The following is a 13,820-nucleotide window of genomic DNA, read 5'->3' as shown; positions in this document are numbered from 1 at the left end:
AAGTAACACATATATACATGAAAGTTAAACTAGGAATCTCCCTGTATAGCTATCCTTACCTCAACTAGCAAAAACCCCTGGTCCTCCTTATTAATTTTTATACTCTCTCTTTAACAAAATTAGAGATAAGGGCAAAACAGTATCTGCTTGGAAGTGAGGGGGTGGAGGAGAGGGAGGAGGTAGGGAGGGAGGTGGGGCAAAAGGGGGAGTAATGACCCAATCATTGCATGCACATGTGAATAAAGGGAAAAAAATAAAGCACTGCTTTGGATAAGGTTAAAAAAAAGGAAATATCCTTTAAAGAACATTTCAATTCATAAAGGAAATGCAAATTAAAACCACACTAAGTCTCCACCTCATCCCTGCTAGAATAGCCATCATTAGCAACACCACTAACAACAGGTGTTGGTGAGGATGTGGGAAAAAAGGAACCATCGTACACTGCTGGTGGGAATGTAAACTAGTACAACCACTCTGGAAAAAAATTTGGAGGCTACTTAAAAATCTAAACATTAATCTACCATATGATCCAGCAATCCCACTCTTGGGGTTATACCCAAAAGAATGTGACACAGGTTACTCCAGAGGCACCTGAACACCCATGTTTATTGCAGTACTATTCACAATAGCCAAGTTATGGAAACAGCCAAGATGCCCCATTACTGATGAATGGATTAAGAAAATGTGGTATTTATACACAATGGAATTTTATGCAGCCATGAAGAAGAATGAAATGTTATCAATCGCAGGTAAGTGGATGGAACTGGAGAACATCATTCTGAGTGAGGTTAGCCTGGCCCAAAAGACCAAAAATTGTATGTTCTCCCTCATATGCGGACAGTAGATCAAGGGCAAACACAACAAGGGGATTGAACTTTGATCACATGATAAAGCAAGAACACAAGAGGAACGAGGATAGGTAAGACACCCAAAAAACTAGGTAGCATTTGTTGCCCTCAACGCAGAGAAACTAAAGCAGATATTTTAAAGCAACTGAGGCCAATAGGAGAAGGGGACTAGGAACTAGAGAAAAGGTTAGATCAAGAAGAATTAACCTAGAAGGTAACACACATGCACAGGAAATCAATGCGAGTCAACTCCCTGTATAGCTATCCTTATCTCAACCAGCAAAAACCCTTGTTCCTTCCTATTATTATTGCTTATACTCTCTCTTCAACAAAATTAGAGATAAGGGCAAAATAGTTTCTGCCTGGTTGTGAGAGGTTAAGCAGGGTAAGGGAGGGGGCGGAGGAAGGGGGGAGAAATGACCCAAATTTGTATGCACATATGAATGAAAAAAAACATTGCAATTCATTTTGTTTTATTTAATTTTGTTTGTTTATTTTTTGTGGTACTTGGGTTTGAACTCAGGGCCTCACACTTGCTAGGCAGGCACTCTACCACTTGAGCCATGACTCTAGTCCAAAGAACACTTTAAAAGGTAAACTAATAAGTTAGTCTACTGGGGAAATCAAGAATACATATTTAAGAAAAAACAAAACCATCAACTTTTCTAATATTTTGTGAATGAGTATTGAGCTTTGGGATAAGAATTCCAGAGATAGCATTGAGAAGGTGAAAATTGACCCAGATGACACCTAGCCAGCTGACTGCTAGCTAGACAATGATAGTCCCAATTAAACATGATAACCATATAGAGAAAATAAATTAGAGACAAGGTCACTCCATGACCAGGTTTAGGACAGTACAGAGACAAAGGCCCTCTGCCATTACAAAATGACTAAGATGAGGCACTGCTGCTCCTTTAACAATGACATGGTCTCATCCTGATTTAATCTCCTCACCTTCTAGATAAAAGTTGTGAGGATACCTCATCACCACACTGACTGTTTCATGACTACATCTAATCCAGACATGCCTCCCACTTCCCTACTTTGTCCTTTGAATCACCCAGTTAGCTGAATTTTGTAAGAAGCTTTTCCTAAAGTCCTCACTGAGATGCCCCTCCCCCTGATGCAATAAGCTAAATATTACTAATTTTTAAATTACAGTTATGTTCCTAGTGATCTTAGCCAGAGGACGTTAATAGAATCATGTGTGAATTCCAACAGCACCATACTGCAAATAACTAAGACAAAAAATGGTGAGCTGTAGAATATATATTTGAAAATTTTGAATAATATTGTTTCATAAAATATAAATGTAATGAAAGTGATATTTGTAAATTAGTGTATTATTTTATAAAATGTAAGATTGCAAATCTGAAAGTAGTACACAATTAAGAAGTTAAAGATAGACATTTGACAATTTTACCCATATCTCCAAAAGTTTATGTTGATAATTTTCCTGTCTATTATAAAATTTATCTTCAAATGGGAAAGTGTGCTCTTTATGTTTAATGAGCGTTTAGCCAAACTTTCATAGTCTTAGACTTTTTCGTCAGTTGTAAAACAAACTTAAAGTTTATATTTTTAAAAAAATGAAATGTGGCTGCGCATGCTAATGAATTATAAAATCATAAAATACCTCTAATATTGTTAACTGCTTTCTATAAATCTTCTTCCTACTCTTTCTGTTGTCATTGTGCTCACTGAGTCAGTCAAAATAAACTTGAAACCATTTAAAAGATAACATATGTCTATTATCTATTGGTTTCTGATGTTATAAAATATGATAGTATGTAAATGGGATTGTACATGCATTATAGATCATTTGTAAATCTAAATGTTGTCATAATTTTAATAATATTGAATTGGACAACATTCAGACCAACAAGACACTAATCAACTTGAGATACTGTTGTAATCATAATAATATATTTAATTGAACAATAATACACCAACAAGACACCACTCAACCTGCTATACCATATATAAATCTTGAAACACACATCAGTTTTAAATAATATATTGAAGACTGTTAGGCAAAAAAAAAAAACATTTAGGAAGTTTTTGGAAATGTTAAGCTGTTGATATTGGCAGTAGAACAAACTCATTAGGACGAAAGAAAAAAACAGTTTAATCTAGTTAATTAACAACAATATAGCTAGGAAAATGAAACATACTGGTTGTGACTGACTGTAATTGAAAATGACTAATGATGTTGTCATTTTGCTGCTTATATCTGAAGAAATGATGCCTGGAGGATTTTAATTGCCCTCTCGACCATTTGTCTACAGTAATTATTTTGTGTTAAAGGTTGAGATTAAACCCGTTAGCAAAATGCATACGACTACTCACACCATACATTTACTACTACATTTAAAACAGTTCCAGAGGAGTAAATTAAATGTAAGGTTTATGTTAGCAAGATTTCTTTTGATAGCATAAAAAGCTTGCAAATAAAACTAGCTGGCTTCATCTTATCACTTCATCAAGTAACTAAGACATTTAAAATTCCATTAATGCCCGCAATTGTAATATGTGGGAGACCATATCAGCATTTCAAAATGGTTATGTACATCTAAAAAAATGACAGAAAGCTAATCTTAAAGTGAGTATAAATAGAAAAAATGCCATCTAAATGGTTCAGCACGAGAGAGCTTAAAAATACGTTAAGACCCAAATAACAAGTGGTTTATTTTGTACTTGTTGGTACTGCTGTTTTTAATGGCAGTTACTTCGTTGCTTTTTTTTCTTTGATATAGGGTCTTACTATGTTGTCCAAGGTGGCCTTCAACCTAATATTCTCCTCTTTCAGCCTCCCCAGAGCTGGGATTACCACACCTGGCTCTTTTGTTGCTATTTAGCTACTAGAGGGGTACTTTTAATGACGTGGTTATTACTTTACAGTGAATGGGACATATAAAAATTGTTCTCATCAATGATATTACAATGAAATATTATCACCAAAAGTATAACATTAGCAAAATTTCAAACAACTGATCTAATGTGTATAATTGATCTTCAACAATTTCTGAAGTTAAGATGAAGGAACAATATACACTTGAAATTAAAAGTGGTGGGAGAATGGAGCAAGGAAGAGGGGAATTAAAACAAAGAAGTTTAGTGTTCCATCATACTCTTCTATAGTAATTTCAGTGATTTTACATCAGAGATCTAGTACTGCATTTGAATCATTTACAGAACCATCTCATAATATATTTTTGACCTTTAACAGGAAATCCTCAAAGAAAATAAAGAAGGAGTTAGTTAGTTAGGGTTAATGAAGCAAAGGAAAGAAGAAGAAAGGAAAGATACTGAACAGGAATGAGTCCAGTTCCCAGAACAGACTCAACTTGGGAGATGAAATCAGGAGCTGAAGAGACAGGCTGTGTGATACAGAATGTGAAGTTGCCAATAGAGAGTCAGTTTCCTAAGAAACAGAAGCATTCTCTGATGTGTCCTTAATTAGAATGTATATAAGCAATGGGCATGACAGTTATCCATTTAAACACTGAACCTTATATATACTTCATGAGGAATTTTCACTTTCCAAACGAAACATCACCCAAAATATAAAAACAGAAAAAATGTATTCTTATGAAAATATATTGAAGGCTCCTCATATCTATCTCCCTTCTATTAAGGGATAAGAAATGTCAGAATTAAAGAGAAGAAGCACTAGAGGAGAGCATAATTTAAAAATTTTGATATATGGACTCAGTGTTGTACTATATGAGCAATGGATCAACATTCAGAAAAAGTATCCCTAACCTTATTGAAAAAGAAGCTTTTGATCCATGTCCCCACAGCTTTCTGCCTTGTATTGTTCAGTGCCATTTCTGAGCCTCTAATGTTTCAGGCTGCCACAATCCTCAGCTACTTCAGGTGTTTCCAAGGTCATGGACCATATCAAAATTGTGGGGGTGGTGGTGCAGCTCAAATGGTAGTGTGCTTGTCTACCATGCACAAAGTCCTAGATCCCATCCCTATTACCACAAAAAAATCTTTCTCTTTTGCCTATATGAACTTGATATGTTGATTTTATCCAAACTCAAAGGAGAAGTGGTAGGACAGGAATGAGTTTTCATTAAATTCTACCTCTCCCAAATGAGCTGAATAGAGAGCAAAGGGGAAGTGATTTTAAGGGCGGTAAAAGAGAATTGAAGTTATATCTCCTCATTCTTTCTTTCTTTTATTTCAGAAGTGTCATTCTCTTTTTACATCATTAATGTAACAGCAGAAAGTAGACATGCAAAGCCACGACAGATCCTGGCTCTGACCTCAAAGTGGCCCAGGAATGGAGGGTGTGAGTGGAAGTGAGTTAACTTAACCCTGTTTGCTTGGATTGTTTTACAAAATTTGCCTCAATTTTGAATTAAACCTTCTTCCTCTGTATTTTTTAAAAGCACAAAGTAAAGCCAAATTAAATGCCCATTTGTATAATCTGTAATGATTGGTGCTCATTCTTATAGCCATATGGCATTAAGTTTTTGAGGATCAACCAAGAGAAGATAGAATGGATTTATTTAATGGTCTATTTGTCTATTTCATGGCTTGCTACAATGAGGATCACTCTGGTAAGCATCCTGGGGATTGATTTTCTTCAAAGTTTCAATAGGAACTCTGAAATTTGCTGCTTTCAGGACTATCTCTAACTCTCCAATCTAAATACCAAGCATTGACAATGTTAGTTTATGAAAAATCATACCAAGCTTGAAACTGGATGCAAATTATTTTTTGTGGATTTTAAGAATGGAGACAAATGTACTCCTGAAACTTGTGCCTTTTAGCATCTTTATGTTTGGACAGTATGTTCAAGTCCAAATTTTAAATTTACATAAGGAAAAGTCCCATGTAAACTGAAGGAAAAACAAACAATTTTCAAGAAATGAAGCTTGGGCCAAGCATAAGGCAAAGTAAGCGGTGACCTTAGAGACAGAGTCTAAGTCATAGCAATGTTGTTTGCAAGGACAAACTGGTTCTGTATAATGAGGTTATGGACCTGTAGTGTTTTAGAGTAGTTTAAAACATGAGGGTGAGGCTCACTAAATCGCAGCCTGCAACATTAGCTGAGAAACCAAGGCTGATCAATAAACAGCCACCATTACAGGTTCTCAGGGAACCCTCATCATAATGTGAGCCATTATAATTTTGGTCAGGTATAGAGAATAAGGTAACCTATACCTAACATTTATTTATCGCTGGATTATCATTTGTAAATGGAGGCCACTGATTAGTTGTTTTTTGAATACTGAGCTGGCTTTCCCTTTCCTCAACTAAGAGCCTCCGAATAAATGTGTCCAAGATTTCGAAATGTACACAGAGAAGGGGAAGAAATAGAAAGCTTTCACCCAAGCCAGCCTTTTACAAAAGAAAGAAGCAATTACATGACATTTCACTAAAAATTCTTGACCCAATAAAGTACTGAAGCTCGAATGCCAGTTTTCCTCTTTCATAAGAAAGAGCAACAGAGAAAGGAAAGGTCACGGACCATATTGTGATTCTTTACAGTTTTTGGAGACAGACAGTATGATGCAGTGGCTTGATTTGAATTAAGCCAAACAATATTAAAAGCATCAAGTCTGGCAAGCAAAGCAATAAAGCCCAAAAGAATTCAATCTACCTTGAAGGTGGGACTACTTTCTGTATTTCTGGTAGCACACTAAGACAGAAATGAGTCCTTTAAAGCAATGACTGATTAATAGCTTTAAGATCACAATATATAAATAAGATATATTGTGACAATATATAAATAGGATATGTTGGTCAAAAAGACAGCTTTACCTCTGCTATTGCAATATAACCAATATTTCCTTACAAGTCATTTCATTGATTATAAATATACCACGTCAATGTCAAATGTACAACAGGGGAAACGTAACCCATTATGAGATAATGGATATTGCTAGAGGTTGCTTCATTACCTTCACTGGCTGAGTATCTGGTTTTTCCTTGTACAAATGCTGCCCTTTGGACAAAATCCTTTCCACATCAGGTTGTTTAGCTTGAACTGCTACTTCAGTTTCCTAGGGAAAAGAATCCATACAGTGCAGATTAACTTCACAGTTAGCAATAAAATTACTACGGTTAAATATACCCTTGGAGACTCCACATGTATTGCAGATCAATTTCTGCATGGTATGTAGGGGCACAAAAATGTAGCTTTTGGCACAGAGAAAAGAAATAGAGGTATCTGGGAAACACACTAAATTTAAAAAATTAATCCAAAATCTTCCTAATAATATTACTATTATATAGAAACTAAGACACTAATTTTGTATTTTTCAAAAATGTAAACTGCAACACAGAGGAGTACAATTTATTAATATAATTTACACATATAGAGACTAATGTTACTTTCAATAATCTCAATAATCCTAATGTTCATTTTACTTTATAGACTTCTTATTTTACATTATTTTAATTTGGACTTTGATCAAAATTTTTTGTGAAATGGAAATAATTTTTTCTACATCACTTTTGAAATTAAGTCTCTTTCCAAAGAATAAGCACTTAAAGCACAGTATCAAAGCTCACTATTTATTAAGAAGTCTAATTAAATGGGCTTTGAGGAGTGATTAAATTAATTTTTTAATTGTTAGTTTTTCCTTAGCCTGGGGAAGACTGAAACATGACAGAAAAAATCTCTTTAGATATATAAATACAAAGTGTTTTATTAGTGGTTGTGGTCTAGCTCTCCTGAAGAGAACAAAGGAAATGTGCATAAATTGAAGCTGAAGGAAGTGAAGTTAAATATTACAGAAGACTTTTTGGATGGAACACTTGTTAAACACTAGGATAGAGTATTGATTAATCAATGTCAAGAATCAGTCAGGGCCTGGGCAATCTTCCCCAGAGAGCAGCTACTGATTGACCCACATCTCTCTTCCTCCCCTCCTATCATCCAGCCTCTTAGCACTGCTGTGTGTACGTGTCTTAATGCAGTTGTTTACTTTATATTCTGTGTTTCTATCTGTTCCCTCTCACCTCTCAGGACAGGAGCCCCCTAAACCCAGATTACTATAATCTTATACTGCACAGTAGGCTTCTTGTAACTTTTGGATGCTCAGCATATGCTCTTGAAGGAGACTACTTCCCCAGTTCTTGTTATAATGACTACCTGTGGGAGACAGGTGCTTTGGTCAAAAGCATCCCTAACATTACAACTAACCCTATGTGTTAATAGGTATGTGTGCAAATATCAGTTCCTTTAAAATAAGAATATAGCTGCTTCATTCTTCTAGAACTGCTGATTCATGGTCTCACTGCCTTGCCAGGAAAAGGTATTGTTCCTTGAAAGTGCAGTGCCTGGAATGACTGTAATTCTTTGCTAGTGGTAGAAATAGATCCTATCTCAGATCATGAATGAGACACATCTAGTTTTAGGCATTGACTTTGTAAGGTCCCCAGCCACTATTAATTCACTCTTAAATGCTCTATTTACAAAACATTTTGGTGTAATGAATGGTTACATGATCTTAAAATACTCTGAGAGAAAAATAAATTACTCTAAAAAGTAGAAAAGAGCATATCTTTAAAAAATAAAATTTGTTTAAGAATAGGAAAAAAGTAATGACATTTTCCAACTAAAATATATGTTTTATCTATAGCATGATGCCAAGACCATGTATGCTATTGAAATTAAAATTATATATGCATTATACATTTGAAATGAATTAACCTGAAGCAGTGTCCCCATCATTCATTTTGGATATGTTTATCTAAGATAAAGTGCAGTTTTCTATTCTTATGGACTACCACGGACCTTTCTTGTTTTATTCACTGATATGGAAAATTATTTGTGATAAATGAAGCTTTCTGATTAGTGTCATCATGCCCATGGACTATGGTTTTTTTTTATAACAGAGTTATCACATGTATAATGCCTACTATTTACTTTTCTCAAACTCTGACTGAAACAGATTTCCACTTTATAGATGAGAAAACAAAACTAGGGTGGGTGGGGATAGTAGTGATGGTGGTAAAGACCAAGTGAATGACTTTCCACAATACCATGGGAAGTAGAAGAGTTAATATTCAAATAGTTCCATATAAATCCAAAGTTTATCCTTTTTCTACTAGTATAAGCTACCTCTCCACATCTTATAAAAACTTGTATTATCCAAATGACTTGTTCTAACTCATGTTATTTGTAAACATTAAGAAATTTCACTCTTATCTTCTGAGTCTTTTTCACATTATGACATATGCTGACAAAGTGTCATACCTGTTTGATAACAGAGGACATTCAAACTTGGCCTGCAAAGTCATCAGTGTTGTACACAAGAGTAGGGATTCCCAGTAAACCCTGAGGTTAGACCATGTCATATGAGTCACTATAGGCCAGCAGGAGGATGGTTACCTGATATAATGGCAGTCAATCCCAATGGTAGTTATCCATTGTGATTTTTGAAAATGACACTGCACAACAACCACTGCTCCAACCTCTACTCTGTAGTCTTATTTACATGGTTCCAATTCACTGGTTTTATCACTCATAACATACCAGAATTAGTCAAATTATGTGTGTGTATAAATTTGACCATCTCTATAGAATCACCATCTATGAGAAAAAGGTCCTTATCTGTCTCATTCATTCATTATATACCTATCAGTAACTATTTCACATAGTAGGTGCTAAAGAAACAATTGAATGGTAAATAAATATTGTAGCACTTTGAGCCCATGAGATTTTATTTAGGTTTTGTATTAATAGACATTTATTTATATAGATAATTGTTTTCATGGCACAGATAATTTTCCATTTAAATAATTTGCTAGAGTTAAATACAGGATCTACTCTTCTGCATCTGTATTTAGTTTATCTAAAAAATGTTTGCATCACAATGTTATTGATTACAACAAAACTTTAAATTAAAATTGAGTTATTTTAAACTTAATCTTTTAATTGACTTTCCCCCTTTTTTGTGGTGCTGGAGATGGAATCCATGACTTTGTGCAAGCACTCTACCACTGAGCTACACCCCCAGACTCATTGACATCTTTTTACCTAAAATGCCATTTCTTTGATATTTTCCTTGTTTGTTAAAATATTTGCATAATTTAATCTTCATCAAGGGAACCAAGAGATGACTACACATACAAATGTTTTAGCAAGTAAATGAGTATTTTACATAATAGACACCTGAATTTGGGAACTCAAACCAGGCAGTTTATAAGTATTGCACTTGAAATACAATAAATGTTTCTTAATTTTTGGCTTGCCATTTCAGTGGAAAAGTAAATCTGGAGGGGCTGGAGGACTGTACTTCCTTCAGAAACTAGCAACTTACATGAGTGTTAAAACTTATCCTAGCGTGGAAAGTCTCAGCCTTCCTTCCAAACACTCACATTTCTCCTTTCTTTCTCACTCTTTGAGCATAAGATGACAAGATTCTTTCCATATTCTTGTCCATTTAAATTTTGATTCCAAGATATCAATAAATAACTAATATTTGATAAATTTGACACAACTTTTCTATTTTTCATAGAATTTACATAGTATATTACCTTTTACACTGGATACCAGATTTCTTACATTATTGTTACTTTTAATAAAATGGTTTCCTTTTGCTTTGAATGCATTTTGAAAATTTAATTTAACTGAAAGAAGAACCAGCCAGATGTTGGAACTGGTTCAAAAGAGACTATAGAGAAGATATATATATATATAGATATATATATATATCTATATATATATATATTAGGAATATTGAAATGAGTACGTAAATGAGGAAAAACTGGTTTTGCCTCCTTCTGGGGTGTGTTAGAAGACAATTGGCTTTCTTTCATGAATTGCATTTCATAAGAATTGGATGATGTTATTATTAGTTATTTACAATTTACCAAATTGTAAAATAGTTCACAGATAGAGCTAGAATCAGATAACTTAGAAGGTTGTGCAATATGTAAACATTTTTCTTGCTTTAAAAATATTTTAATTAGCATATATTGATAGCATGATGGGGTTTCATTGTGATAATTCCATAGATGCATATAGCATACTTTAAATAAGTTTACTCCTTCCCTTATACTCTTTTTCCTCTCTCCTTATTTTTAAACAGTGTGGGTGTCATTATGTTATCTTCAAATTACACATATTATACTTTGATACTTTTCATCCCTCCGTATCATTCCCTTTCCTCCTCCCCACTCCTGAGACAGTACCTCTTTTACATTCACTTTCTATTATTATTATCATCATCATTTTAAGTCTAAAGTTTACAAATAAGCAAAAACATGGGGTATTGGCTTTTTGAGCTTGGCTTATCTTGCTCAACATTATAACCTCCAGTTCCATCAATTCTCCTACAAATTATTTCATTTTTATTTATGGCTGAATGCTACTACTACTACTACTACTACTACACACACATACACACATATTATATATATATATATATATATATATATATATATATATATATATATATATATATATAATTTATTTTCTTTAGTGATTCATCACTTGTGGGGCACCTTGACTGATTCCACAGCTTGACTGTAGTGAACAGAGCTGCAATAAACATGGGTATGCAGATATCTCTCTAACATGTTGATTTATATTCCTTCAGATGTCTGTCCAAGAGTGGTATGAAAGGGTCTTAAGGCAGGTCTGTTTTTAGCTTTTTGAGGAACCTTCATATTGATTTCCATAAATGCATGGACTAGTTTTCATTTCTACCAACAGTGTATGAGGGTTCCTCACACATATCAAATCCTCACCAGCATTTGTTATTTGTTTTCTTTATGATTACCATTCTGACTTGGGTGATATGGAATCTTACTGTAATTATGATTTGCATTTCCTTTATGGCTAAGGATGTTGAACATTTCATGTATTTATTAGTCATTTGTACTTCTGAGAACTCTCTGTTCAATTCATTTGCCCATTTATTAATTGGATTGTTCTTTTGCTGTTCAATTTTTTGAGCACTTTTTATGTTCTGGATATTAACCCTTTATCCATTGAATAGCTGGTGAAGATTTTTCACAATCTGTGGGTTGTCTCTTGATTCTGCTAGTTGTTTCCTTTGATGTACAGAAAGTCTTAAATTTGCTCGTCTCCTGTGCAATTTGAGCCCTATTCAGAAAATAATTACAAATGCTTATGTCTTCCAGGGTTTTCCAGTAGTAGTTTAAAAGTTTCAGATATTATATTAAGATCTTTGATCCATTTGTAGTTGATTTTTGTACAGGGTGACAGGGTCTAGTTTCAGTCTTCTGTATGTAGATAACCAGTTTTCACAGCACCATTTGTTGAGAGGCTGTGTTTTCTCCAATGTATGTTTTTGATTCTTTTGTCAAATATTAGATGTCTATAGCTGTGTGGGTTTATTTCTGGGACTTCTATTCCACTGGTCTTCATGTCTACTTTTGGCCAGTACCATAGTCTTTTTGTAGTATAATTTGTGTCCTTATCAAGTTTTAGTATGAATGTAATACTGGCTTCATAGAATAAGTTTGGTAGTGTTCCTTACCTTTCTATTTCATGGCAAAGTTTGAGGAGTATTGGTATTATCTCTTCTTTAAAAGTCTGGTAGAACTCAGAAGTGAATCTTTGAGTCCTGAGTTTTTCTTCATTGAGAGACTATAACTACTTTAATCTCATAACTTAATATGGATCAGTTTATGTGATTTATATCTTCTTGGTTCAATTTTTATAGGTCAACTGTATCTAGAAATTTATCTATTTCTACTAGATTTTCCAGTTTATTAGAATATAAGTTTTTAAAATACTCCCACATGACCCTTGGATTCCATTGGCATTTAATATGATACCCAATTTTTCATCTCTAATTTTATTAATTTGGGTGTTTCCCCTTCTCCTTCTAGTCAGATTGGCTAAGGGTTTAATCAAATTTTTTTATTTTTTGAAAGAACCAACTTTTTGTTTCATTAATTCTTGTATTGTCTTTTTAGTCTCCATTTCATTGATTTCTGCCCTAATCTTTATTATTTCTTTCCATTTGCTAATTTTGGGATTGTCTTGTTCTTATTTTTCTAGGAGCTTGAAGTGCATCATTAAAGTGTTTATTTGAGATCTCTCTGGTTTTTTTGATGTAGGCATTCATACTCATAAATTTTTCCTCTTAGCACTACCTTTGCTGTATCCCAAAGATTCTGGTAGGTTATATTTTTATTTTCATTTGATTATAGGAGCTTTTTGACTTCCCTTATTATTTCTTCAATGATGTACTTGTCATTAATAATATAGTTTTTGTAAATCAGTCACTGGAAGATATTAATTTCATCATCCATTCATATATTTATTAAAGGATTTTGAGGGCCTACTATATCATAGACACTGGGATACAGTACTAGACAAATTTCTAGTCCTCTTACACACACGTTGATATGTATGATATATATATAACTATTTACATATTATGTATGTTATATAACAATGCACACATCAATGTGTTTGCATATATATATTTAGTGTGCACATATTGATGTGTGTGAATGCATGCATAGGTTCATGTACATGTATGTACATGTATGCTATGAAGAAACACAAAACAGACTAAGTAGAGTGATGTTGGCCTTATTTTAGGTATGGTGAACAGAGAAAGTAAACTGCACAATGTGCTAAAATGGATCATGACAATATATTGGAAAAGAATATTCCAGTAAGATGGAAAACCAAGTGCAAAGGCATTCAGATGGTGAGAAATTTGACTTATACTAAGGTTTGAAATGATACCATTATCATGTCATATTATGCTAGAATAAATATAGGATATTTCAGACATTTTTAAAGACAAAGTCTATCTCACTCTCACCATCTCTCTCTTTTTCTCCCTCCCTCCTTCCCTTTTCTTCCTAATTCTCATTTGTGTATATAACAAGAAATTTTTGGTTTATACTATTTGTTCAAAAACAAGTTTGACTTGACTGTTTTAAGATGATTGCTTTGGTGGCAGATCAGAGAAAGTATTCTAAATGAAAGGTTGGAGGAAGGAGCATAGTTAA

General features: G+C 33.8%; 1 protein-coding gene across 13 annotated transcripts in view; it reads right to left on the bottom strand.

The window, feature by feature from the left end:
* Window positions 1-13,820, bottom strand: part of Dmd (dystrophin) — a 2,168,746-nt gene that overhangs the window by 689,592 nt on the left and 1,465,334 nt on the right. For all 13 annotated transcript variants that reach the window (XM_074062730.1, XM_074062731.1, XM_074062740.1 and 10 more), the window contains one exon: window positions 6,770-6,871. In XM_074062730.1, the coding sequence (XP_073918831.1) occupies window positions 6,770-6,871 (102 nt within the window). The remainder of the gene's footprint in view (window positions 1-6,769; window positions 6,872-13,820) is intronic.

Source organism: Castor canadensis, chromosome X, assembly GCF_047511655.1.
Source record: "Castor canadensis chromosome X, mCasCan1.hap1v2, whole genome shotgun sequence".
In the NCBI taxonomy this organism is placed as follows: domain Eukaryota; kingdom Metazoa; phylum Chordata; class Mammalia; order Rodentia; family Castoridae; genus Castor; species Castor canadensis.
This window is presented reverse-complemented; position numbering and strand designations above follow the sequence as displayed.